The 27,545-nt window shown below is 40.8% G+C and overlaps 1 protein-coding gene across 6 annotated transcripts in view; it reads left to right on the forward strand.

The window, feature by feature from the left end:
* Positions 1-26,964, forward strand: part of PTPN13 (protein tyrosine phosphatase non-receptor type 13) — a 113,447-nt gene extending 86,483 nt beyond the window's left edge. For 4 of the 6 annotated variants that reach the window (XM_032108513.1, XM_032108512.1, XM_032108508.1 and 1 more), the window contains 28 exons: positions 58-150; positions 1,438-1,545; positions 2,260-2,391; positions 2,641-3,107; positions 4,064-4,207; positions 6,010-6,103; positions 6,885-6,970; positions 7,504-7,666; positions 8,547-8,761; positions 8,843-8,941; positions 10,609-10,970; positions 11,168-11,342; positions 12,678-12,836; positions 13,072-13,243; positions 13,348-13,558; positions 14,605-14,675; positions 15,346-15,407; positions 16,074-16,230; positions 16,557-16,733; positions 18,027-18,109; positions 19,296-19,351; positions 20,441-20,544; positions 21,666-21,814; positions 22,394-22,484; positions 23,140-23,477; positions 24,004-24,219; positions 25,040-25,102; positions 26,114-26,964. In XM_032108513.1, the coding sequence (XP_031964404.1) occupies positions 58-150; positions 1,438-1,545; positions 2,260-2,391; positions 2,641-3,107; positions 4,064-4,207; positions 6,010-6,103; positions 6,885-6,970; positions 7,504-7,666; positions 8,547-8,761; positions 8,843-8,941; positions 10,609-10,970; positions 11,168-11,342; positions 12,678-12,836; positions 13,072-13,243; positions 13,348-13,558; positions 14,605-14,675; positions 15,346-15,407; positions 16,074-16,230; positions 16,557-16,733; positions 18,027-18,109; positions 19,296-19,351; positions 20,441-20,544; positions 21,666-21,814; positions 22,394-22,484; positions 23,140-23,477; positions 24,004-24,219; positions 25,040-25,102; positions 26,114-26,194 (4,328 nt within the window). In that variant the 3' untranslated portion in view covers positions 26,195-26,964. The remainder of the gene's footprint in view (positions 1-57; positions 151-1,437; positions 1,546-2,259; positions 2,392-2,640; positions 3,108-4,063; positions 4,208-6,009; positions 6,104-6,884; positions 6,971-7,503; positions 7,667-8,546; positions 8,762-8,842; positions 8,942-10,608; positions 10,971-11,167; positions 11,343-12,677; positions 12,837-13,071; positions 13,244-13,347; positions 13,559-14,604; positions 14,676-15,345; positions 15,408-16,073; positions 16,231-16,556; positions 16,734-18,026; positions 18,110-19,295; positions 19,352-20,440; positions 20,545-21,665; positions 21,815-22,393; positions 22,485-23,139; positions 23,478-24,003; positions 24,220-25,039; positions 25,103-26,113) is intronic. The other 2 variants (XM_032108509.1, XM_032108510.1) reach the window with 2 other exon arrangements.
* Positions 26,965-27,545: the final 581 nt, after the last annotated feature.

The following is a 27,545-nucleotide window of genomic DNA, read 5'->3' on the forward strand; positions in this document are numbered from 1 at the left end:
GTAAACCTGAAGGGAAGTGTTGAGGTAATTTCTGATCATGAAATGTTGGCTTTACAGCTGACTCTCTTCAAACAACACAGAACAGAGTTGCCACGCCAGAGAGAGAGATCACTTTGGTGAACTTGAAAAAGGATGAAAAGTTTGGCTTAGGTAAGTGGCTTTAAAATTGCTGTTGTCATGTATTTCTAGGCCAAAAACAAAATAAAATTTTCTGGTCTGTATTTAAGCATTTATTGTAGGACTGAGTAAAGCAGTGCAGGCAGTAGCTGTATTTTGAAGGCATTTAAGTTACACTTTCTGCGATGTTAAGCAAGTCTGGTTTTCAGTTTTTCCGTATTGTAAATGTAGGATAATATTTATATTGTGAACTAGTCGTCCTAGAAGTTGGCCTTTAAAGTTTGTCTCTGTGCTCAGTATAGAATTTTGTCTCTGTGGAACCTCACAGCTTAAAATGCTTTAAATGAATGCTTTTTTTAAAAAAAAAGACACAATAAAGGCATTATGAGCTAATTGTGGAATGTTCTTCTTACTCCTGTAATATCAGATGGAACACTGATTTGATGTTTAAGGAGCCTGGGAGATGAGATATTTGCATTACATTCCTTCCTCTACCACTGATTTTTTTTTTTCATAAACCCACATAATTTTTCCCCGTATGAGTAATGAAAAATTTGGTGTCAGTATTGTGCTTTAGGAAGGTTCTCTAGGGTCTCCTTAAGGACATTGTTCTGTCATTCAAAATCAGACTGTAGTGTAAATTTGAGAGGGGCAAAAAAGCCTACAAGACAGTAATACTTAGTCTTTACACTGCACAGTAATGTACAACTTGAGCAAAAAGGAAAAAAAATTAAAAGAAATGTACTATTTCTCCTCTTTCTTCCCCATGCAATTTGTGGTACTTTGCTGTTTTAGCTAGAATAGAGAAGACCTGATATCTCATCTGGAACATTCGTCCCAGGTTTACCTTGTAGAATGAACAGAAATAGATTAGAAGCCTCAAAATAAAACAGGGAGATGTAAAACTCAGATCTTAAGACCAGGGTCAGACATCTAGGTGAAACATGGAACAATGGAGAAAACCAGAAATTTTTATGTGATAGAAAACAAATTTTATCTGCTCAGGAAATGCACATTTCATGTCACCTGTTTGTGTGTGTTTCTCTTGCCAGAGTTACCTTCTGTAGCCTTTGCTGGAGTGTCCTGAACAGGCAGACAGTCTAAATTAATTGCTTAAAACAAGAGTATACAAAAAAGTTTAATCAAAAAAACTTTGCTGTTTGTTTCCATGTGGACTTAAATTTGAGGTGTCTTAGTTTTTTTACTTTATATTTATTAGAATGACTAAGTTTTTGTTTGTTCTAAAATGTGCACTTGTACTGTGTTAAGTTGCACAGCGATCACTGACATTTTTGTGTGCTTTGGGCCTTTTCTTCTTAGGCTTTCAAATAGTCGGTGGAGAGAAGACAGGGAAACTTGATCTGGGAATTTTTATTCATTCAGTTATTCCTGGAGGGCCAGCTGATTTGGAAGGAACTCTAAAACCAGGTGAATAGTGTAAAATTCCATCTGTGCCTCTGGGTATCACAGTTCCTTACAATGATGACCTTCAGTTACCTTCCAGATAATTTCTGAAAACTAGTGATACTTCTTTGTTAAACTATACAAAAACAACAGTCACTCAAATCAAAGTAAAAATGATAAAGCTTGAAGTAGCAGAAAATTGAAGTTACATATAAAAATAAGGGCTTTATTTTCTGTTGTCTGTCTTGCAGATGCATTGTAATTTAAATTTTTTAAAACTCAGTATCCGTATTTTGATTTTTGAAAAAAGTGAAGTGGAACCATATACTATAACCGTAACTGTAGTGGGGGAGGAGGAGAAAAATGTCGGTTTTTTTCCTTCTCGTTTTAGTCTCTGTCTTGAACTGAACTGCATATTGCTCACTTAACTTCTGGTTTCTGCTTTTTCATCTGGTTTTTTTACAGCATAAGAGAAGGTAGAAATCTATGGGAAGATTTGGCAGGTTTAAAAAGAGGAAGTATTCATAACCAGTTCTTGTGGTCTGGTTTGGTTTGGGGGTTGGCTTTTTTTGTTGTTGTTGTTGTTCAGGATTAGAGCTGCCTGTTCCAGCATCACTTGAGGTTTAGTAATTTTTAACCCATGCATTGTGTACAGGTTGTCAGACCTGTACTCCGTGTTGTCACTGATGGGTAAAAATGTAGATGTTAGGCTGTATCTGAACAACCCCTTTTGTGCAGGACACCGCCTCATATCCATAAACAGCACGAGTTTGGAAGGCGTCAGCCACCATGCAGCGTTGGAAATCCTGGACAGTGCTCCCGAGGACGTTACGCTTGTGATCTCCCAGCCCAAGGACAAGCTGTCCAAAGGTAGGGAACTGCAGTCGCTCCTGTAAGCAACCCCAGCTAGCGTGGGCTTGGAATTGGGTTCAGAGACAATGAAGAGATGTGTTAGGGTAACCTTTGGTGAGGGCACACCAGGTGCAGTGTGAACAGAGAGTTTTCTGTGGAATGTCCAGACGGGTAAAACCTTACTCGGCTGTAAGCTGAGAAAAGGGTGTCGTGCTGCAGATAAGGTGTTGCCAGCTGCTGATGGCTGTCTTGTCTCCTGGTTTTCAGCATCATCTAACACTGCTCATATCAGTAATGGAGCCAGGGGTTACTTGAGGAGGCCCTCTTCAGTGCAGGACAACGAGGCAGAGTCCTCTTCAGAAGAACACAACCGGTCCCGTGGTCACCAGAGGCCTGTTTCGGGAAGCCTCTCTGGATTGTCGGGAGGCAAGCGGGATGGCAGCACGAGCTCCCAGGATTCCAGGACCGAGAGCGCCAGCCTGTCCCAGAGCCAGCCAGCCGGGTTCTTTGGCAAACGTCCAAGTGGGAGAGCCCAGCAGGATGCCCAGCAGTACAGTGATTCCCAGGCTGGGGGCTCCAAAGTGATCGAGAAGAGAAGATCCTCATCGGACAGTACTCGAGCGAAAAATAAAAGGCCTGGAGTAGTGGAGCCTCTGGAATATTCTGACCGAGGGGATTCTGACATGGATGAAGCAACTTACTCCGGCAGTCAGGAGCAGCAGCCAGCTAAAAAGGCATAGTGGATTTCATATGAATATTTCCCATCAGTGGGATAGTGGTATTGAAATAGCTGTCTCTGGGTGTGAGGAAAGAGAGCCTAGCCTGGCCTGCAGCTAATGCTAGTAGCTGATTTCCAATAGCATGGTGATTTGTTCAAAATAAATGGAGAAAATCACTTCTGTAGCTTGAATCAACTTTGCAGCTTTCCAATGTCACAGGATGTGTCTTACTAGAGGCAGATGGTGCTTTGAGATGAGCCTATAGTGTACTTGCTGAGGCTGTTGGAAACCACCTTTCAGTTCTGTGTGTTTGCCCAATATGCTCATAATCTAGTGAGCACCCCTAGAGGTAAGTTTATTCACTTGGCAGATAGAGGAAAGTAGGAGTGATACATCTGGAGTGGGTAGCAGCAGAGCTCATTGTCTTCTGGGATTGATCTAATCCATGAAAAACTGCTCTTGTGCATTAAAGTTCAGCAGTGAGTCACGCTCTTGAGCAGACACAGCTTGCTGCTTCACCTTTCCAAAAGTGCACAATCACAAGTACTACAAATTTATTTCCAGCTTGCAGTGATTTCTCTGTTCAGCTGATGGAGGTTATTCAATTAAATTGTGGCAGCTCATGCTAATTAATCCAACAGACTCTAGGCTGCTGTAATACTGAAGTACTGCAGTTTCAGTGTTCTGGAACCCACTCACTTTGCCAATAAAGACTTGGCTGCTAAAGGCCAAGCATATTTCTGTGCTAAACCTGTTCAATGGCAGGAATGGAAGAGTTGAAGCAGTGAGCCTTGAGTCTTACTAATTGGTACTTTGCCAGGTGGACTCCTTCTGGCTGTGTCTGACTCAAAACCCCACCCTTTAGGGTCTTACCTGTGAACATCCGTTCTAAAGGCAAATCATTGTCTCTTTTTGTTTTGTTTGTTTCTTTTTCTTTCTCTCTCTCTTTTTTTTTTTTTTTGTAAATAAAGGATTCTTCCTCATGGAATACAGCAAACAAAGTGAATTCTAAAAAGGTTTCTGCAACACTTCTTAAACCTGGAGATATCTTTGAGGTTGAACTAGCAAAAAAAGATAACGGCTTGGGAATAAGTGTCACGGTACTGTTTGACAAGGTTTTTAGATGTTTTCTCTTTTTCTCTACTCCCAGCAACCCATTAAATTGCTAAATTACAAGGAAGCAAAATATTTTCTGGAAACACTTTTAATTATATAGATTTATTGATGTATGATTAATCTTACCAAAGCTGAAAAGTAGTCCTAGTAATTTATATCCCGTTTCTTGTCATCTGCCCTTTTAAGTAATTCTTGTTTTTTGTTTTATGGTTGGAGCCCCAAAGTCCTAATAGACTCTTATCACAGATGCTACTTTGTGACTACAAAAGGCAAGATGGTCTTTGTCCCTTGCTACCTAATCCTGTGGCAAATTTGCAAGGAAGGAAGAGAGAACCCTCCCAGACTGGCACAGCAGGCAGTGGAAGCAGCAGTGTTATTTTAGAGTATCTGTGCACGCTCAATCACATTCACCATGTTCAGGGTTCTCCCTCTGCTGGAGAAAAGGCAGAAACCAAAAAAACTGCATAAACCCAAATGGGACCTGGCTGACACTGCTTTCTTGCAATATGAGACAAAGTATGTTTTTTAAGACTGATTTCTATAAGATTTTATAATACATATATAATTTTATATATGTATATGTAAGGCTATAAGATTTTGAAGGTAGCTTTATGTTTAGGGCCTGTCATACTGCACAGTGGCACTTCAGGGAAGAAGAGAATAATTTACAATTGAGATGCACACATGTTCCACTGCTTCTGTCCTTGTATTAAAAAATACATTTTAATGTATTGTAATATTCAGCTATTTTCAGTGGAGGAACAATTTGCAAGCCTATCACTGTTTGCATATGTATGGCTAGGAGTGTAAGAGGAGCATAATGAAATTCTGTTATTTTGGCATCCCAGGCTATTCCAAGTCATGTTCCATTGCTTGAGACAGTTGGAGGAACAGAGGCTGAGCAGGAGTTGGTCACTGAGTAGCATCAGGCCTGCTGTGTGCATGCATTGGCTTTGTAGAGATGTTAGAAGATGCCAGCCAATGCAGAGATTTCCCTTAAGGGTTGACCAAGTGGTGTCTTCACTGACCTTCGTTTTTCCAGCCTCCATTCTGCCCCCGCATTGTTTTCCTGTGCAGTGGTGATGAGGAGAGGCGTGCAATTAACTGTGGGTTAAGTTTTCACATGTAGTCCCGGGTGCTTTGGGAGTGAACATTAGCACACTGTTGCTCTTCCTCTTCCCTCCAAGTCTGTGGAGCACAGTGAGCCAGAATCACACAATGGTTTAGGGTGGAAGGGACGTTTAAAGATCACCTAGTCCTACCCCCACTGCAATCAGCAGAAAGACCAAGGCCCTCCAGAAACAATGTCAGTTCAGCTTGAGCAGTTTTTTACAGCTTAGACCTTCAAACTTGTCTGAGCTGAGTGAAAGCAGCACTCCTTAATTTCCTGTTACATCAGAGAAGTTGTGTTGGAGTAGGACACTGCATGGGTGTGCATCTCCTGCTTTGGCATGCTGTGCTCTTGCACATCTGTGAGCTTTGGTGTGCATGCAAGCATGTAAAGTCCAACAAAATGCAGACATGCTTCTGCTGAAGGACATTTATTTGTGTTTTGTGCATTTGCATTGTGATGCATTGTGTTTTTACAATCTTCCCACCCGAGCTTGATTCATAGCAAATTGCATGACTGCACAGAACATGCTTGATGTAACATTTTGGTTTTGATAGTTTGTCTGGGTTTTCTACATGCCAGTAGCCCAAATGCTTCCTCAGTAGAGTTTTCCTTGTGTGATGCTGTGTTTAATTACTAAGTATTCTAACTGCAAAAAGACTAACAATCCTATTTTTATTCTCTATTTAGGGTGGTGTAAATACTAGCATAAGGCATGGTGGTATTTATGTGAAAGCGATTATTCCCAAGGGAGCAGCTGAAGCAGATGGCAGAATAGAAAAAGGTAGTGTTTCCATTCTTTTAGTGGGGACTCTTAATGTGAAAAAAGGGCAGAGGAGTGTCTGTGGTGGACTTGAGAATATCCTGTGGCTTGGAGCTAGCACTCTGTTTGCCTCATGTCCTTGTACCTTTTTCACTGGGAAGAAGAGCTGTTTTTCCAAGCTGTTGCAGTTGTCATTTTAAATATTGCCTTGATAGCTAATTCTGCAGGTGAAGATTAAAAAACTGATGTAGAACAACTGCAGAACTAGGAATGCTGAGGCTGTGGAGAGGAAAAATAGGAGATAGGCTGTGGGATTTTTGTTCTCTAAAGCAGCCTATGTTAAGGGAGAATGCTTCCATGTTCCAGGCACAGAGAGACACGGCTTTGTATTATTTGTGGCCTTCTTGCTTGGCATGCCTGGCAACTCAATACAGAAAATGCTGTAATTGTTATGGCTCTTCGTATTCGTAAGCCAGGCCACATTCTTCACTAAAGTGAGCATTCCCACTGTGGACTAAGACTTATTCTAAATAAAGAGTCTGAGCTTTGTGGCAGACTGTCATTCTGGTGGTTAACACTGGTTTTGACATGGGATTATCCCACAGAATCATTAAATTGGAAAAGACCTCTGATTTGAACCATATAATATATTTGCAAAGTTCTCTTCTTGACTCAGAGCATGAAGGGGAGGGAGAATTTCCATAAATAACTGTCCTTGATAGCTCAGACTTGAAGGTTTCTGTGCACCACAGATGTTTTATAGGTGATGCTCTGCCTACTTCTTCTTGAATTATTAATGTAGGTGACCGTGTGCTCTCTGTCAATGGGATTAGTTTGGAAGGAGCTACCCATAAGCAAGCTGTTGAAACACTGAGAAACACTGGCCAGGTGAGTGGCTGCTGCTTCTACTCCTGTCTGTGGTAAACCAGTTCTCCATGAGTGAAAAGAGGTAAAGGAACTTCAAGACTGGAATTCTCCCCAGTGTTGTTGTGGTTAGGTGTGTTTTCTTAGACTCCTTGGCTTCCTGGCACACCTGAAAATAGCCAGTGAGTGTACACATTGAGAACTGCTGAGGACTACTACTTGTGTTCACTTTATAAAATATTTTTAATCCCCTGTACAAATGTGCAAATGACACTGTCTTTGACACCTCTTAACACCCTCACAACTTTATTGGAAGAAAACCCTTTCTTACTCTATTGGCAAGTATCTTGCAAGGCCAGTTTTGTATTTTGGAGGTTGTCATTTAACAACCCTTAAAAATACGGAATAATTGGAGGATATATATGGGATGGGGAGTGTCTGTAACATTTGCTGCTGTAAAAGTGTTTACCCTGAGAAGTTAGAAGGAAGCATGTACTCTAGACTGCGCTATCTCTGTGACTGTTGCCAGTTAACTGGGGAACATTTCACCTCTTTAGGTGGTGCACCTGCTGTTGGAAAAAGGTCAGCTTTCAGGGGCCAAGGCTCATGCTCCAGTGACACCACAGTGCACGCTCCCAAACCAGGTGGGGCAGTGTGAGCAGAAGGAGAAGCCAGCAACAGAATCTACAAATGCCAAAGATTACAGCTTTGTCACTGCAGGTCAGGTCATGTAGAGCAATTGTCTTAACTGTCAAAGCATCCTTCAGTTCCATAATATTTTCTTCACTTCTTAGGATGGGAATGGAGCGGGTAAGAATCTCTACTAAGCCCTTGCACATAATGCAGTCTCTTTCTTTTTGTGCTGTTGTGTTTAAGATTTCCTTTCACATCTTGGTTACTTTGTTGAACTGCTATTAAGTGTTTGCTCTCTCACTGTTGTTTCCAATTTCACCAGCCTTACATGCCAAGGGTGTAGCAAGGTTGGAGTAAAGGGGGTGCTGCTAAGGGGTGCCAAGGGGAATTAAGATAGTTATATATAAATGAGAGGTTCTGTGGGTCCTGCAGTTCCTGTCTGGATGAGGGAAGACATCAAGAGCTAGTTGAATAGAGAAAGATTTGTGCCCCTGACTGGAGATGGACATAATTCATCCTCTCTTGCTGGTGACTTGTGCAAGTGAAGGGACGCCTGCCCAGATGGCAGAACCACTGCAGATACAGACTTTGGGTCTTCTTGCATAGGACCTATCCTGTCTGCCAGGAACTCCAGTTGCTGCTCTCACTAATGCCTGATCAGTGGCTGGAATGGTCACCCTGTGCTTTAAAAGGCTCCTTAATGGACTTCCTAGGGAATAGTCCTTTGGAGACAATATGCCTTTCTGCATATTGATGTTGTCAGGCCAAGCAAGCAGACTGGGAAGTTGTGATGGCTTTTTGTCCTCTTTAACCTGGAGGGGTCTTTTAGGTAACGCTTCTGTTCAACACAGTGAAAGAATCACGTGAGGGGGAGATTGCACATTGTCATGTCTGGGATAAGAGCACCAAACACTCTGTTCACGGCCAGTGCACTGTAGGAAATAATGATTTAATGTTTCATTTGCAGACAACACATTTGAGGTAAAGCTCTTGAAGAACAGCTCGGGCCTTGGGTTCAGTTTCTGCCGTGAAGATAACCTTACCCCGGAGCAGCTGGGATCAACTATTGTGAGGGTGAAGAAGCTCTTCCCTGGGCAGCCAGCTGCAGAAAGTGGGCAAATAGAGATCGGGGACGTCATTCTGAAAGTGAACGGGGCATCGCTGAAGGGTTTGTCCCAGCAGGTTTGTACCTATAGTAGTGAAGCTCATACTGTGGTAGTCCTGCAAGTCTGCATCTGACAGTGAATCCCTCTGTGGCCATAGGAAGTCATCTCTGCTCTGAGGGGAACGTCTCCAGAGGTTTCTCTTCTCCTTTGCCGGCCGCCATCTGGAATACTGCCAGACATCGATCCTTCATTGCTGGTAAGGTGTATGGCATGTGACTTTCTGAACGTTATTTGCTATTTGAGGTTCATTCGTTCACTCTGGTGGGTTGGTGGGTTAGTTAAATGCAAGATGCAGATGGAAAAATGGGGAGAGGGCTCATAGAAATGAGGTTCTTGGAATAAATCCCTTAGGAGTAAACTAACCATTTTGTGGCAATGTTAAAGGAATGCATGGCTTGAAGATTTTTTTTTTCCTCTATTTTGTGACCCAAGACGTGAGAAATTGGTTTAATACAGTGTGTCTGAGGCGGAGATTTCTTTGCAGCCCAATGTTTTGAAGTTGATATCAAGTAGAAATTGGATATTTCTGTGATTCTGTGAAGGATATTCTGCAAAACACCAATTTGTCTGGTGTTGATGCATGTAAAAGCAGGGAAAAGGTTGTCCTACTTACCTCCTGGAAACTAGAGGTGTCCCAAAGAATATTTTCAAAATGCTCCAGTAAATGAATTGAAAGAACAGAAGGCCATTTTAGGATGCTTGAAGAAGTGGAAATGAAATGTGTTTCAGCAAAAGAGAGTGTAGAAGACAAATAGCCTGAAAATTAGGCTCTTCGTAATACAGGAAAGTGTAAAACTAATGGAGACAGGTCTTCTATTTAAGTTCCCCAGGGAATTCGTCACAGCAGTAAGCCTGCCAGAGTTCAAGAAGTGTTTGGACAAGGCTCTCAGGCACAAAGTGTGATTCCTGAGGCTGTGCTGTGCAGGGCTTGGATGATCCTTGTGGGTCCCTTCCATCTCAGGATACTCTATGATTCTGTGATTCTGAGTTACTTTAACATTATTTTCAAACAATAAGATCATTCAAGTCTGATGAGAGAAGTTTAAATGTACAAATACACATTTAAGTGAAGTTAGGATTGGAGTAAGAGATAAGCAACTGAGCAAACTAATAATACAAATAACTACTCCTGTAACAGACCTGTTTGTAATGTGGAATAACGGGAAATTTAGTAGAGCTTCCTAGAACTTTAACAGGAACTTTAATAAAACAGTGCATGTATTAAAAGAAGAGGAAAGTCAAAATTTTCTTTATAACATTATCACAGATTGATGTGTTCATGTACACAAGAATCTCGCTATAAAAGCATAAATGAAGCTTTAAAACTTTTTCTGTCTGCTGGCTGGCATAATTCTTGGGAATATGTGACAATTGGCAAAATTGTTATTCGTTCTTGTGGGAGTCAATAACTAGGTTAACAGTCGCCATTTGGTGTAAATTATCTTAGTTTTTGTAGTCTGTTATTGTTGCTTTTTGGTTGAGAGCTTCTCTGTTTGCCTCCTGTGAGATCGATTTGACTTCAGGAGCTCTCTGAGCCTCAGCTTCTGGTTAGAAGGGATTGCATAGAAGACTGCTGGGCATAGCTTAAAAGCATCTGTCAGTAGGTTTTGTGAAGCTAAAGGCAAAAGTATTTTTGTTTTCCTTAGATGATTTTAAAGGTTATTAGCAGCATATGTTTGAAAGTTTTGCACACTTTGTCTTGCCCAAGTTGCATTGAACGTTTTGAAACTGTGCTATGGTATGTTTACACAGTTCAGTCAGTGGCCACTGACTCCTTGATTTTGGTAATTTTATGCAGTCTTCGAAACTTTCTTTTGTCATCAGAACTTGATTATGATGAATTAAATGCTTTTGCTCTTGCAGACTCCCATCCATTCACCCCAGCAAGTTTTTCCAGAGGTCAGCAGAGAAGTCTCTGGTCCATCAAATGGAGAACAAGGTGACAGCTCAGATGAAAATGAAACTACTGATCTGAGCAAGAAAAGGCTGAAGTCTCCCTCCAGAAGAGACAGCTACAGTGACAGCAGCAGAAGTGGTGATGAGGAGGTGATGGACTCAGCAGCGCAGGTGGGCCTTGGCTGGAGTTCTGCACTGTACCAGAGCTCAGGGGAAGCTGAGGCACAAGCACAGAGTCAGTATGAGGCACACCCTGGTCAGAAGGATGCTGTTCGCACCATCCTGTATCCTGATCAAGAGGCTCCCGGCAAGGCAGAGCTTGAGGACAGGTATGCTGCTGATAATGATCCTCATCATACTGCAGAAATGTTGAAGAGAGTAGTTTATTGGACCTATTCATAGAAATACTTTTTTTTGTTTGCTTTTTAGATCTGCATAAAATCAGTCTCGGCTCATATATTAATTTATGAGTGACAGACACATTGCACTTATCCCTGTTTTTCTTTGTTTTCTGCTTTATCTGTAGTGATCTGCCTTTGGATTTGCCAGTGATCCCAACCTGTAGAACTGTACCTGATGTTACCACGTCCATTTTAATAAATGACTGTTATGCTACTCCTGTCTCTGAGCTGACTTCACAACTGGGAGAAATAGATTCATTACTCACCCAGCTGGAAAAAAATGCTGAAGAATACGAGCCAGTAATACACTGTTTCTGTCTTTCAGGAGCATAAATGTCCTGCTGTGGTTGTTTTAGCCATGATTTTGAGAGTGACTGGATAGAAGTTAGGCACAGTGATTTACAAATGGGATAGTTGTAGGTTATACTTGCACTAATCTGGGTGTGTGCCTTGTAAATGGTGCATACAAGTGCCATTTGTAATCAGTTAATTGCAGCTGCTCATACCAATGTCTGCAGGCAATTTCGGTGTGGACTCTTGAAGAATTGATGCATTTCCATCTGTGAATGTGGAGGCATCCATGTGTACATAGGTGGATGTGTATATGTCCATTTCATGGGTCATTTCATCCTGGAAACCTTGGTATTAAATATTTAACTACCTCTAAACCATGTACTCAGAGGAACCTTAAATGGCAGATATCTTGCTTCTATCTTTTAGTTTTAGGGGGTTGTTCAGAGGTCAGAGAATAAATTGAGGCATGAAGGGCATCAGAAGACCCTGTTCTTTGCTGCATTTATAACTATGAATCCCAAAGATTTTCTGCTCTGCTGCAAGATGGAGCCTGTTTTTGAGGCTCTTCTGTGAAAGCTTCTTGCCACCACAGAAATGTCTTGTGTATCAGAAGGGACTTCCATATCCTCAGATAATCTGTTCAAAGATTGAAAAAAAATGAGATTGAATCTTGGTAGTCCCAGTTGGGAGGGTCTTCCAGGTTATAAAGCTGTTCTAGCCAATACTCCATTTTGACAAGAAACTGTATTTTTCTTAGTCCCTTCTTCAGAAGTTTTTTTTCATCCTTCCTGGTGCTCTGTGATTTTTTTTTATGCAAATGAGGCAGATCCATATCTTTCAAATCAAAATTAATGCAAATTAAAATGGGCAAAACACATGCATGTGTTCAGTTTCAAGATAAGCTCTGTGGTATTGTGTCTCACTTTAGGAAACTATGTTCACTTATTTTGTTCTGAATAATTATGGATACACTGAGATATTTAAAAATACAGAGGCTTTCTTATATGTGGCAGCTAGATAAGGGTAAAATAAGGTGTCAGTTTTGATATGTGCCTTCAAAATTTTGTTTATTCATAGACTTTTATTATTTTTTTATTATTTTATTATTATTAGACATGTTATTTCCATGCAAAACATTATTTGGTTCTGTCTGAACTCATCAGAGATGCTTATTTGGAGCAGCTAAGCTGAGCCTGATAAGAAACATGTCTTGGTCCAGGCTTGTGTCCCACTTAAATAAATTGGTAAATCAGTTGTCTGCTTCCAGCTGTCTTAAATTCAGTAAAATGTTCATATTGCTTCTGACTGCCCGTGTTGTAAAGTGCTGTTCTGTCCTCCTAGGAAGTGGAGCTCCGAGTGACTCTGACGAAGTCAGAAAAGGGCAGTCTGGGTTTTACAGTGACCAAAGGTAATGATAATGTTGGCTGCTACATTCATGACATCGTTCAGGATCCTGCCAAGAGCGATGGGAGACTACGGCCTGGAGACCGACTGATAAAAGTAAGAGAATTCATGTTTTCGGATACAGGGATTGCACAAAAAGGACAACTTTGAGTCTAAAAAAATAAAGTGAACTGCATTGTGGGCCAAGTCAAATGTGGTTACAGGACAAAGGCATGCACCTCCTGAGAGGCATGATTTGATAGTGCTTGAGGAACAGCAGTAAATGCTTCCTCAGTAGTGCTGTCCTTCTTGGGACCTAACGAGGACGCCTGTGTTGCTTTTGTTGTTGCAGGTTAATGACATCGATGTCACTAACATGAGCCATACTGATGCAGTCAGCTTTCTCCGTGCTGCGCCAAGGACTGTCAGATTAGTGCTGGGGCGTGTTCTGGAGTTACCAAAGATGCCAGTGTTGCCTCATTTGCTGCCTGATATTACACTAATGTGCCATAAGGAAGAGCTAGGTAACACAGAATTAATCTGCTTTTTTGCCCTAAAGAAAAATCTTCCCCTTCAGTTACAAGGAAAGCTTGATTTTTATTTTTTTCCACCTTCTTTCCCTGTGAAGGTTTGTCATTATCAGGAGGCCATGACAGCCTTTATCAAGTTGTGTATATTAGTGACATTCTCCCCAAATCGGTTGCTGCCAGAGAGGAGAGTCTCCATGTACTAGATATTATCCATTACATTAATGGAGTAAGCACACAAGGAATGACTCTGAAAGAAGCCAAAAGAATGCTGGAAACATACCTTCCAACAGTGGTGCTCAAAGCAACCAGGTATGTTCTGGCAGCAAATGCTTCCCTGTACTTTTTGTTTTTCTTGCATGATTTCATGTGTATGAGTATATGAGTAAAACCTGTTCCTGGTATGACAGGAAATTCACCAAATGTTACTGAGGACTGACTCCACAGAAAGGGTCTGTAAATTCACATTTTTGTGCTGCAGTGGAGCACAAGGGTAATGTGGTACTTGCTGTGCTTTGTGCTTTTTGGGAACACATGGCTGTGTCCAGCTATGAACTACAGGTGTTCAAATAGATCCCCTGCAATCCAGGAGGGATTAGTCAGAGACCTGCTGTGGCACTTGGACACTCACAGGTCTGTGGGGCTGGATGGGATTCATCCAAGGGTATGGAGGGAGCTGGTGGGAGAGCTCCCCAAGCCACTCTCCATCGTTTATCACCAGTCCTGGCTCACGGGGAAGGTCCCAGGTGGCTGCAGTGTGACACCCATCTGCAGGAAGGGCTGGAAGGAGGATCCAGGGAGCTGCAGGCCTGTCAGCCTGACCTCAGTGCTAGGGAAGGTTACAGAACAGATTACCTTGAGTGTAGTCACACAGCAGGTACAGAACAAGGGGATCAGGCCCAGCCAGCAGGGGTTCAGGAAAGGCAGGTCCTGCCTGACCCACCTGATGTGCTTTCATGACTGGGTTCCCCATCTGGTGGCTGTGGATGTTTATACCTGGACTGAGTGAAGCCTTTGATACTGTCTCCCACAGCATTCTCCTGGAGAAGCTGGCAGCCCATGGCTTGGACAGGTGTTCTCTTCACTGGGTTAAGAACTGGCTGGAGTGAGAGAGTGGTGGTGAATGGTGCTAGTGAGGTTCCCCAAAGCTCAGTACTGGGGCCAGCCCTGTTTCATTTCTTTACTGATGATTTGGAAGAGTGGGTTGAATGTGTCCTCACTCAGGTCACAGATGACACCAAGCTGGCTGGGAATGATTAGCAGTTTTACCAATAGTGCTATTTGCTTTAATATCTGATGATTATCGTGATTTACTTATTTTCCTTAATAAATATTTCTGTAAATATTTCTTTTCACAGAGATGGCCATGCAGTGTTCCCAAAACCCAAAAGCCCTGAGAACTCAAATCCGTGGCCACTGAAAGCTAATGGTAAGTTTTGCATGCTTACTCATTGCAAGTGAAATGCACCTGTTTGTAAAAATAAAGGAACTGATATGGGCCTTAAGATACTATCCTAATCCAACTTACTGTGACCAGCTCAAACAGGAGTTTGCTTGATCTTTCTTCTAAAAGCTCCATGAGAAGAGATTCAGCAATAGTGTCTTTATGATGCCATTTCTCGTCTAGTTTAGAAATGCTCTCTAATATAGAGAGAGCTAAAGGGTCCCCTTGAACAAGGACCCAGATGTCAGATAGTGTTTAAAAAAAAAAAGAAAAAAGTAGTCAGTGACAGGTGTTTGTGGGGTTGTACCTTGTACATTTTGGGGAAAAGGGAATCAACCCTGTTCCCAAAGGTGCGTGTTTCCACTGTAAGTGGTTAAACTACTTATCAACATTTCTCTTTGCTTTGAGGTGGTTACTTTTATTAGCATTAATGCTTTCTGATCCTATCAAATAGAACATTCAAAAAGCCATTATATTAAGTGTAGGCATTCAGATATAAGTTTGGCAACGCACAGAAACCAGGCAGAAATGCTATTCCTGTCATAACATGGTATTAAATACCCTGCTTCTTTTATAAAAATAATCTATGGAGGCAAATTTAGTTTGTGGGAAAAAGTTGCTGTGAGATTTTTGTTTTTTCCCCATTTTTGTTTAGGCTGTTCCTGTGGTGATCCCTGTGATAAAATGGAAAAGACAACTGATGCTTATGGGCCCAAGGTAAATGCTCCTGTCTTGTGCCTGTTACCATTAACCAGAGAAAAGAATCTACTTCAAACAATTTTAAAACTAAATAAATGAGTGAAACAATCTGTTGATCAAAGGATGTAAACCCACTATTGTCAATTGACATGATTAAGCAGTGATCATAATAAATATGCAAGTTTTTTTAATTGATCTTCTCTTTCTTTGGCACGGTTTTGTTGAAAGACAAATTGTCTTATGAGAAGGATGCAAGGCTATCATCCAAAATTCTCCATTCAGCCCCCAGTTTCTGCAGATGCTTGCATATTATATTTGCTAGGTGGTTTTCTTCCTTTTTTTCCCTTAGTTTTTTCTGAGAAATGCTGTGTTGTGAGACCAAAAGTACTGAAGCTTGCATACATTTTACAGGGGTTATAATAATGTTAAATTTTACTATGTATTCTCTTGTAGAAGCTGCTGCTTTGTCATCATGTGGGTTTTTTTCTTAGTTGCTTTAAATTTTTTTTATTTGTTCTTGTCATATGAAACTTCCCACCCATCACCCAGGTATCTCAGATGAGAATATGGTATGAATAGAGGTTTTTATTTGTTGCTGAGGAGAACTTTTTAGCAGTTGTTTACTGCTTCAGCAAATTGCCGGGCTCTTGAAGAGTTAATGGGCACTGTTCTTTGCTTTCTCAGGTCAATGGCAATGGCATCCTAGGACCTTCTCAGGGAAATACAGAAAACAATATCCATCACACGAAAGCACTAATGAACCTCTCAGGAGCAGCAGATGCACCTTCCCTTGGACTTGCCAATGAGATATCAGATTTTTCTAAACACGTTGACAAATCAGGTAAGAGGAGGTGAGATGGGAAGAGCATTATTCTGTCTGTATTGTACCAGTCCAAGGGAATCATGGTATTGTTGACTATGCTGAAATAAATAAATGTTAGGCTGGCAGTCAGTTTTAGAAGATCATTTCCAAGTCTTGTGCTTTGCTTTAGAGGAGTTAGTTGATGTTGAAAGTAGATTTATAGAAATTGGATTTTGTGTTAGAGAGAAATGAAGGCCAGCCATGGTAACAGCTAGAAATAATGCCATGGGTCTGCCCCTTTAATTTAGTTCTCCCAAACCATCCTATACTGGGAAAACTTGTCATTTTGTACTATTTGTCTTCAGGAACAGAGGTTCCAGATGATGAGTATTATGATGAGGATGACCACAATGAAGTTGTCCAGTATCTGTTGGATGTTGTAGATGAGGAAGCCCAGAACCTCTTAAATCGGATTAATGCGACTTCAGGGGCTCAGAGTCTTCTGCATCTCAAGAAGGCTGCGTCAGAAAATCACCTGCCAGGTAACGTGAGCCATTGAAAAAGAACATCATTAACAGCAAAACACTTTGAAACAAGGTGCCAAGTAAACAGTTGATTTGTTAACAGGGAGAGTTGACATTGATTTGATGTCTGGACTGGAAGTTTCCCAAGTTGAACACAGACAAATAGTTGCCAATTACCATGAATTTGAGATGCAATGTAAAAAGTGAGGTTCTGGTTTGATCAGTCTGGATTTTGGTTTAAGTAATCTGGGAAAATTATTCCTATTAGAGTTGTCTCTTGAGTGAAATTCATATTGTTTAGGTACCTGGTCCTGCAGCTGCAGTCATGTTGGCATGCTGAAGCATTTCAGCATTTCATTGATTTCAGATTGCACAACCTGGAAATGTGTTGAGATCTCTCAAAACCAAACAATTTGCCAACCTGCTTTGTCTCTTTTAGAAAGACTGGCTTTTTGTCAGTACCTACTTCTGACTGTACATCTTTCTTTTCCTTCATTCTGTCTCTTTGGCTCCTGACTGAGATGTAGTGAGGAGTAGGATTTGTAGTTCCTTTGTGGTGTCACACTATGTATGCATGCTCCAAAAATTCAAGCAAGGTGCTTGCTCCTTCTGTAGAGATTCCTTCTAAAACTCAAGATACACCTTCCAAAATTATAATTATTTCAGGTCATGACTTCAAGGTCATTGGGTTCTTGTCATTGGTCATTGCATTAGAAGTCAGGGATGACTGAGGTTCTGGCTGTGCCAGGATCTCAGCTGAGGAATATCATTGGAGCTCCAGTACTTCCAATATCTTGTAGGCTGTGTTTTGCAACTCAAGATGAATTGAATCCGTAAGGTGTGGCAGCAGGGTGCTTCCATAGCAGACAGATGCAAGTCAGATTTTATCTGGCATGTCCTAGTTACATTTTGTTAATCTAAAGAGTGAGCAGAATCCTGGTTTGGACCTACTGCTGGTCTAAATGTAACTGAATTGCAGAAAAACTACTGGCATGGGGAATATGATAACTTAGTAGCTGCAGCCTGTCCATCAGTTATGCTGTGACACAGATATTCTGTGCAAACAACCTCATATCATGGCAGCTGTTCCAATTACAAAATAAAGAAACCTGAAGTCTGATTATCCTATACAGTAAGAGTTCTTTTCCAACACGCCGGTAGCAAAGGGCCTTAAGAAATATCTCTTGGTTATTCTGGCACCTGTATTCCCTGTCTAGCCAGACAAGTGGGACAGGATTCGTGTCTGTGAGAGGGTGGCTCCTGGGCATTTTCTGGTGTGTTTATGCTGTATCTCCTGGTTTTCCTGTTCAGTAGAGATGAATGGAAAGGTGACAGAAGATAAGTCTGAGGACACAGACTGTGATGGGTCATCTTTACCTGAAGATTTTTCAGAGGTAGGATGGCAAGAAGCTGGCAGATGCTCTTTCAATTTGTTATTTTCCTTATTGACATAGAACTAGTGGAAATAACAATACGTGTCTTTTAAATGAGAACATCACTGTAGCTTTAAATGATGTATGAATATTTACTTTTAAATAGCATGTGATTGTCATAAATTAGCTATATAAGAGAACAAAACATACAGTTATTTTACACTGTTATATAAAGTCCATCAGCTTTCTTTTCAAAAAGGGTGGTAATAAACTACCTTGTTAATGCTACTTCAGCTTTTTAATGTGAAAGATTTCAGTGATTCCTGCTCAGAGAAGGGGAGCAGTCACAGTGAAAATGAATGCTGTGTAGGCTTTACTGTCCAAAATGTGTATTTGAAATTTCTTCTGCTGCTGCTTTTTGCTAGGATAAGTTCATTAGCTTGAATAACATCTGTATGTGGTTTACTCTACATTATCATGTGTCTTGTTTTACATCAGTCACTGGATGCCTAGGTTTTGTCTCTTGTTTTAAATCAGCATAACTCTCTATCCAGCACATCCTGGCTCTTCCAGCTTTCTGTCCAGTTAGTAGAGCTGAAAATCAAATCAGGAATCTGGCTCTGTGTCAATGTGCTCCAGGGAGAGCCAGGAGTAAAATTGTCCAAGAATGGCAGTGGAAAAGCAAGCTGGCCTAAAAAGTATAAATGATTTTGTGGAGTTTTTCTTTGAAGAAGGGTAGAAATGCCTTCCTCTGTGCTGAGTCTTCATTGTCTGTTGAGGAAGGTGTGAATAGGAGTGTGTCACTTAGAGCCCTGTTATGCTACATATCCACAGTACAGGAACTGTGGCTTGACAGAAGGCAGAAGTTTTCACTTATCAAGCTTACCTCATAAAGGGTTTCTAGGTATTAGAAACAAAAAAAGCCAACTGGGGAAAACTTAGATGACTCTATTGCTGCTGTGAGTCAGGAATGATTTTAATATAGCTTTTTGGCCTTGTTACAGTAGAGTATCTGTCCAAGTGCTCAGTGTTCTCGTCCTCTGTTATTTTGGGTTAATGAGATGTCTAAAAGAGGAAAGTCTTTCATTGTGTGCTGCTTTGAACTTAGTACCCTTCAGAAGTAGTCCCTGTAATTGTTAATTGTTTAAAATTTGCAGTATGTGAATGTTGTAACTATGTCCTTTAATGTGTTTTGAAATACTTCTAGCCAACACATGTAAATGGTTGTGAAGACTATTGTGGAGTAAAAGCTGTGCCAGAAAGGTAAGATTTCTTTCCTAGTGTTGCTTGACAGCAAACCTGTGATGTCTGGAAGTCTGAAGTGTAGTATATTGTTATGAGAGAAAAACAACAATAAAAAAAGCAAGAAACCACTCCCAAAACAAACCCAATAAAATATCTGTAGAATGTCTTGTTGAATTTTCTCTTGGTCTATTCCTTACTTAAAAGTTTGTCATTTGCCTGAATACTAGTCAGCTTTATGTGGTTTACTATGCCCTGCTTTTATTTGTTCCTTTCATAAGTGGTTACTGGACTGTGTTCAGATGTCTCCAAAGAACATAATTTGCATTGTGCTAACAACTTGGTACTTAGATGTGAGGAAAATATTCAAACAGTGCTGTCTTCAGTTCAAATCTATACAAGCTTTATTAGTGTTACATCTTCTGGTTTTAAAGCACTGCAACTCAAATGTAGAGCTGCTATGCTCCATCAGCTCCCATTTGGGTGCCTGGGGCTTTCTGTTTTTTCCATGAAGCATGAAGCATATGCCTGGCCGAGTTATTAGCTGTCCCTTTGAGCCACTCTGAACTTCAGAAATTCCCGATATTGTTTTTCTTTGTGAAATAATTTTGGTCTAAGAGAAATTTCAGTGAAAGTGCATATACTTTTATGCTTTTAAGCTTGTGGGAAGTTTGGGGTTGAGACTTGGCACAGGCAATGACATTATGACCTAAAGTACTTAATACATTCATCACTATCTTCAACAAAGCTAGAAAACTTGCAATTGAAAGTAGATACTCAAGTGTAGTGAATTGTATGAGTGGTACCAATCTCTTATTGGATGCTATTTAATTGCTTAGCCTCTGAAAAGTAATTGCAGTGGTAGTTATTACTAGATTTGTATATTCCTGGCTCTTTTTCCACTGTTACCTTTTTCAGATCCCCTCTGGGGATGTAGAAGAGAAAAAGGGGAAAGAAAAGTTAGGTTTTTGAGATCACTGGTAGGGGTCCAGTCCAGAAATAATTGTAGCTATAAATTACTTTCTAGTGGGGTTTGTTTTTTTTTAACTGGATTGCAAATGTGTTGGTTCTAGGTGTTCTTTCTTACCTCCATACCTTGTCCTCTTGTAGATCTCCTCCACAGCCTTCCTTGAGCCAGGCAGATGAGGATGAAATCACGTGGGGAAGCGATGAGCTGCCGATTGAATCAGTCAGCCAGGAACGTGTAAATAAAGGCAAGGACATTTAACATAATCAGTGGAAAACTTCAGGGTCACATTAAATAGACAGAAATGAATTTTAAGACGTCCTGGATATGTTTTGAGGGTGTCATGACAGGTATAGTGGGGATTCTAACAGCTCAGCAATGCACTTGAAAGGATCTCTACAGCTTTGTGTGACAGGTGTGTGAGAGTTAATAGGAACAAGTATTGGCAGTGTTGTGTCTGTAGTTGTACAGGTGCTGGGACCAGCTGAGATATTTCCTTCCTTAGTATCTATCTGACAAAAGCTGTATCAATCTAATCACAATCAAACTTATATATTTATTGTTACATCATGTGCTTCACATACCAGCTACTCCATGCTCAGATTAGGCAATACTTCCATCTTGACTGTCATTCTTCCAGTGCTGCTCGATGTGGCAGAGTGGAACTCTCTGCAGTTTGATGTGTTTGGCAGAATCTAATCTTCACTTTTTTGGAATAGCATTAGAAATGCCAGTTCCTGAAGTTCATATACAGCGGTCCTTTGCGTTCATTAAAAGAAAAAAGGATAATCCATGTGGTATTTCAGACTAAGTAGATTTAAGACATTTCTAATTGCAATGCCAGACAGATTCTTGGTTTATTAATTTTGTTGGGCTTCAGAGAAGCACTGAAGGCCTGATGGGAGGTAAGCTGTATTGGCAAAAAAATGCCTTTCCAAGTGATAATTGTAAGATGTGTTATATACATGTTGAGTATTAGTGCTGAAAACAAGTCACAGGCTGTAATGTGGAGAGTTCTGAATTCATATGTGTGTGCATGCATCCATCTTTGTAGGTTCTTGTGTGAAGAACTTACATTTAAAATGTACTTAAAGTTCGTTTCAATGTATTTGGAAATTGGAAGTTCTGGAAAATACTCTGTTCGGTTCCTGGATTCATCAGAGCTGATTTTGTGTCTTACTGGTTTTGCTAGTTAATTTGGTTTTGCCTGTCAAACTGAGGGTACAGCTGTGTGTTCTCTCTGGTGTATGGGGGCATTCAAGAGAAAACAGATAGTACAGTGGTGAACAGCAGCATGCAAATCCGGCTGTGAGCTACAGCTTGTTTCCCTGGTTTTAGCTATTTATTTATATTTGTATCTTCTGCTAGATTTCCCCCTAGTGACGAATGAAGAGATCTCTGCACTCCCTACTGTGAATGTGCTCCCTGGAGGCAAATATTCAGGAGCCAAGTTGAAGTCAGTGATCAGAATGTTGCGTGGATTGCTGGAACAGGGAGTCCCTTCTAAAGAGATTGAAGTGAGTAACTATCTGTCCTTTAAAGTCCTTTTTCCTGGTATGAAACAAAAATAGAATGGCTGCATCATCATTGCCTTGAATACCACAGCTCTTTAATTGGAAGCTCAAAAGAGATGAAAAGACTTAACACCAAAGATTTCTCTCCCTTCCCCCACAAGCTGCTGAGAGATGAGATCAGTTTGAATTCAGTTCATAAGTGTTTTCACATCAATCTTGCTTCTGGTAAGTTACCAAGTGAATATGAGGTAAACAGCCATAGACAAAGGCTGTGAAATCCAGCTGCTGAATGTGAAACCAGTCTTTCCAAAGTCTTAAGTCAGCCATGCTACATGATCTCTTTTTTGAGAGAATGAGATAAAATATTTACTGGCTAGTAGGTGGGGTTTGGTTTGGGGGTTTTTTTTTTGTTTATTTCATTTTCTTGGCTGTGTAAAAGATGCCTTCCTGCATTATTTTGCATATCCACATTAGGATTTGATTTTTAATGATTCTATTTGTTAATGACTTGATAACATAACTGCTCTTAATATTATTACCATTCAGTGCTTTCCTAATGCACATGTAATTGCTTCCTTACAGAACCTTCAGGAGTTAAAACCTCTGGATCAGTGTTTGGTTGGACAAGCAAAGGAGAACAGGAGAAAGAACAGATACAAAAACATACTTCCTTGTAAGTCCTACCTCATTTGGAATTCACTGTTCATATTCTGTCACCACCTGTATGGCCAGATCGATTGGATTCCTAATTCCTAGTAAGGAAAAAACTGAAGCAAGCATTTATAAAGCAGTTTAAGATCAGTGAACAATATACTACTGTGCTGCAGTAGGTATGGATGGATGGTCATAGACTTTTCAGTAGTTTCAGCAGGTCCCATGTCTTAAATGATGTATACATGTGGAACCAGGCAAGGTTTTTTCAGTTTTACCCATGCAGAATTGGAAAAACAGACACGTGTACTATTGTCAGTAAATTTCCTGCCATAAAACTCTACTTGTTAGGTGTTGAGGAGAAGTAAGAATGGACAGAGGTTAGTTCTGTTTGAGAAAAATTCAACCTCACTTTTTCAGAGCTGCTGCAGTTCAAATCGCTTATCCTGCCTGTCTGCTGATTTCTATTTCTCCTGCAGACATCTTTTTCTTTATTGAAAGTACTGATTAGTACCCTAAGTTATGTATTTAAGTGAATTATTTCTTTTAAAGCAAGATGTGGAAACATCTGTGGAGATGAGTGCGTGTGTGTGTGTAAGGCTCACCATCGGTACTGTGTGAAGGTCAGATGATGTGCACACCTAACATGAGGTCTTTCTGTTGTGTGGGGTTTGCAGATGACACCACCAGAGTCCCTCTTGGTATTGAAGGTGGATACATCAATGCCAGCTTCATTCACATGCCCGTGGGGAATGAGGAGTTCGTTTACATTGCATGCCAAGGACCTCTTCCTACTACTGTAGCAGATTTCTGGCAAATGGTTTGGGAACAAAACTGTACTGTGATTGCCATGATGACTCAGGAGGTCGAGGGAGAAAAGATAAAGTGTCAGCGTTACTGGCCAGATGTGCTCAATAAAACCACCATGATCAATGACAGACTACGGCTTGCTCTTGTGAGACTTCAGCAGCTGAAGGGCTTTATCATCAGAGTGCTGGAGCTCGAAGAGATTCAGGTGAGTGAATCTAATTCTGCATGCTTAGAGTTTTTTCTGAGTGTTGCCATATTTATCCTTATACTTCTGACTTGCCTGCTTTCACTTGCTTTGTCTACATCGAGAAGTAACCCAGGGCTTCTCCTCTTTGCCCAGTGATCATTACTGGGCAGCTGTTCCTCATTGCAGCTTGTGCTACTCTGTGACCTTTATAGGAGAAGGCATTTGGGCTGGGTTATGATTTCATTATGCTAACGAGACACTAAATTTTGTCTCCCTTTGGCCACAGAAGCATACACGGATAGGAAATCCACTGATAATTCAGTCTGTCTGGTTGACTCCTCTGTGTGGTCAGCTCAGTCTGGACAGTAAACCTTACACATTTAAATTACTTACTAGCTACTTCCAGTTCAGCTCTTGTTTTATTGAGTTACAAAGCATCTTCACTGGGCAAATCCCTCTTTTCTGTGACTTTTCTTTGGGAACTCAATTTCTTTCTTTTTATTCCTGCCACGTGCTACATGTTGTTGGTGTTTTTAAACCTCAGACAGGTGAAGTGCGGCACATTTCCCACCTGAACTTCATCGCCTGGCCTGACCACGACACCCCCTCCCAGCCAGATGATTTGCTCACCTTCATCTCTTACATGCGTCACGTCCACAAGTCGGGACCCATCATCACGCACTGCAGTGCAGGCATCGGGAGGTCGGGCACCCTCATCTGTATAGATGTGGTTCTGGGGCTGATCAGCAGAGACCTCGACGTGAGTATCCCAACGGATGGGCTCAGTGGTGCTTCTGACCTGCAGGAAATGTGTTCCACTGGATCCATGCAATCTTTTAAAGAGCGTGCCATGCTGTTGGCAGTACCGTGTTTGCTTCTTGGTGATCCCAGGTGGGGAGAGCTCTAATATCTAGTGGTTCTTGGGTTAGCTCAGGGAATCTTAAGTGTCCTGTCTGCTGGTCACCTCAGCAACCAGGTGCCGCTTGAAGTATGCTGCAAGGACATCTTCTACCATAGTGGACTTCTGGTATATGGCATGAGAAAAATGGTGTTGCCATGATGGCTTGGGCAATTGATGGAAGGGGTATGCAAATTAACTTTTCCAGCACAACCACGGAAATGCCTTCTAGGGTGACCCACAGGAGGGTGCTAGCTTCCCTGTTTATGTCCTTCAGCGGCCTGGGGTAGCAAAACTTTGGTGAATTTCTGGAGAAGATGAGCTACATCACACTTAGCTCAATTGGGTTTCTAAGCACCCTCTGAATGTCTAGAACTTTATAGACCTGAGAAAAAAAAAGTGTTTTGTTAGGTTGGACTGAGGGGCTCTTTTCTGCACACTTAGCTTAGAGTAAGCAAGAGGACATATGTACAGAAAGAAAACAAGGGAAGGGGGGAGTGTCTGATGTGGGACCACATCCAGATTGCCCAGAGACACTACATGTCTACCTGACATACAGAGGCTACAGTGAATTATTTGTTATTATTACCTAATTCTATTCCCTGGTTTGATGCTAGGGATGTTTCTTTCCTCTGCATGTCTGCCTTTTTTTGAATGTTTACCTTGCTGTTTGTTTTGGTAGTTTGACATCTCAGACCTGGTGCGCACGATGCGTCTGCAGAGACATGGAATGGTTCAGACAGAGGTGAGTCTGGATTCCCCAGGTGTCCACTCAACCATCTGATGTGCTAGAGAACTTCACGATGCACACAGCAATTGTCTTTGTGCACTGTAATGTAACATTTGTGTCGCAGGAATTAAATCAGATGAGTAGCAGGATGTGTTTAACATTTATAAACACAAGCCGTTTTTAACATGCTGTATTGTTTTGATCTGCGTTTTAAAAAGATAATTGTGCATTTTCATCTTCAAAAGCATGTGTTTATTAGAGGAAGTCAGCTAAGCTTTTTGGGCTTAAAGTTGCATTATAAACTGAAGAGAAGGTCTAAGTGTAGCGGCTGTGAATCATTGATACTATCAGAGATGTCTTGAGATCTCCTTTGGGAAGGTATTCAGCCAGAAATTCAAATCTTTTAGGAATAATCTAGATCTACAGCTAATTAACTTTAGAGATGGTCGTCACAAGGTCTTGTTAAAATCTGCACTTTTTCTTTGAATGGGAAGGAATTGTGAAGTTATAGTTAACAAACCCCTGAAATCAAACCACAAAACTATCAGTCTCATCCCCACCTCACACCCCAAAACATGTATTAGCCCCCACACCTCTATCACTGAGATTAAGGTAAGAAGCTGCACTGTCATCTGAGTTCTCTATTTGCTGGCATTGATGAAAGACCTTGAAATTCACTTGCTCTCTTCATTTCACTTCTGTAAAGTGCCTCATCTCCTTTAGGTGGTTTTGGTGTGAAAGAAGGATAAACATCCCATATGAAATATATCTTTAGTGGCAGATCAGTGTCTGTATTTGCTTTAAGTTGAGGTTGCATATTTTTCCACTGTGGCCTTTTTGTTTGTTTGGGTTTTTTGTTGTTTGGGTTTTTTTGTTCTCTTTGGGAGTTGTTGTTGTTGTTGGTTTTATTATTTAATAGAGTAATTAGTATTAAAATCGAGTGCTACGGAACTGTGAAGTGCAAGTGAGAGCACTTAGGTGGTGCAGACGTTTTTCACGTGTTCTGTAATTTCCTTTTCCTTGCAGGATCAGTACATTTTCTGCTATCAAGTTGTCCTTTATGTCCTGAATCATCTCCAACACGAAGAACAACAGAGAGACAAATAAAATACTGAAGCAGAAGTGCATTTAAAATATGGAATCAAGGAGGTTGAGAGGCTCTTGAGCATTTTATTTGTCCTGCCAGTAGTTTTCTAATCCCTTTCTCCAGTTGCTGTCCAGTGTCTTTTCTATAAAGTCTCTCCATCATTCCAAATAAGGTGTATAGTTCTAAGGGAAAGGGATAGCTCATAAAATACCACTGTTGTACTCAGCCCCGTGGATACACATGTGAGATTTTTGTATAACAATATTTAATAAAGCTGCTTTTTTTTTTGCAGCTTCCTTATTATGTCATAAAATACTGAAATAAAAATATTTTAATTTAAAAAGAAAAGTAAAGGGGAAGAAAAAAGTAATCCTATAGTACTTCCTGCAGTTCTGCAACTGTTTTGGGGTATTTGTTTCTTACAGGGTGGGCAAGTGGGAGGGATGAAGCAGTATTTTTATCCTGACAAACTTTATTACAAAGACATTTTACTAGTCTATTTTGAAAGCTTGTTCATGGCACAGAATTTTTTGCCCTTCTAGTACAATTACAGCTATTTTATAGAGGGTATCTTGAAATCAGCATTTAAGCTCTAAAAGATGCCTGTTAGCATAAGGGTAGTAGTGAATGTTAACTGTATCACAGTTAATAATGTTTACTTCATAGAATTTCATGTATATATTTATATACTTTTACACACAAAAAAAGCTGAATTATTGGGTGTCTAACCTTATAATTGATTAGGCATCTCTACTCTGTAAATAAAAATATACCTAATGTACACTGGTCAGTGGGTCTGGGTTTTTTTATGTAATTGTGACTGATTTGTCTTGGCCTTACATGGCATCATTCCTTGTGGTTGCTGCCCTTAAGACATGAAGGCTGTGCACATTTCAAATTTTGTGTCCTTCTGTTCTTCAGTATCTGTTTGAAAAATCTGGCAGAACTGTGAGCTCCTTTCTGGAGCGTTTCTCTACTATGCTGAAAGGAAGAGTTTATTTTCCCTCCCTCCTTGTTTTTCAGCACACCTGGGCATTGAGACCATATCACTTTTTTGGGTGGTGTTTGCACTGCTACAGCCATGATCTGACAACAATGTAACCTACTCTGCCTACAGCAACCAGGTTTGAGGTTGGAGGCAGGATATCAGATTCTAAGTAGCTCAGAGGTTTAGTGATACTATAAGCAGTCAAAACTATTCTGATAGAAAATTTTCACTTTAAGCTCTGTGGGAGCCTTGGATGGTGAATAAATACCATCAGCCTCGAGTAGCCATTCGAGGGCTTGAGCAATATTCCTGTCCCAGCAGTGCTTGCCAGAACTGAAGCTCTTGACTTGTGCTGTCAGGAAGGGTATAATTTAACAGCATTC

This window comes from Corvus moneduloides, chromosome 5 (genome assembly GCF_009650955.1).
Source record: "Corvus moneduloides isolate bCorMon1 chromosome 5, bCorMon1.pri, whole genome shotgun sequence".
NCBI classification, from domain to species: domain Eukaryota; kingdom Metazoa; phylum Chordata; class Aves; order Passeriformes; family Corvidae; genus Corvus; species Corvus moneduloides.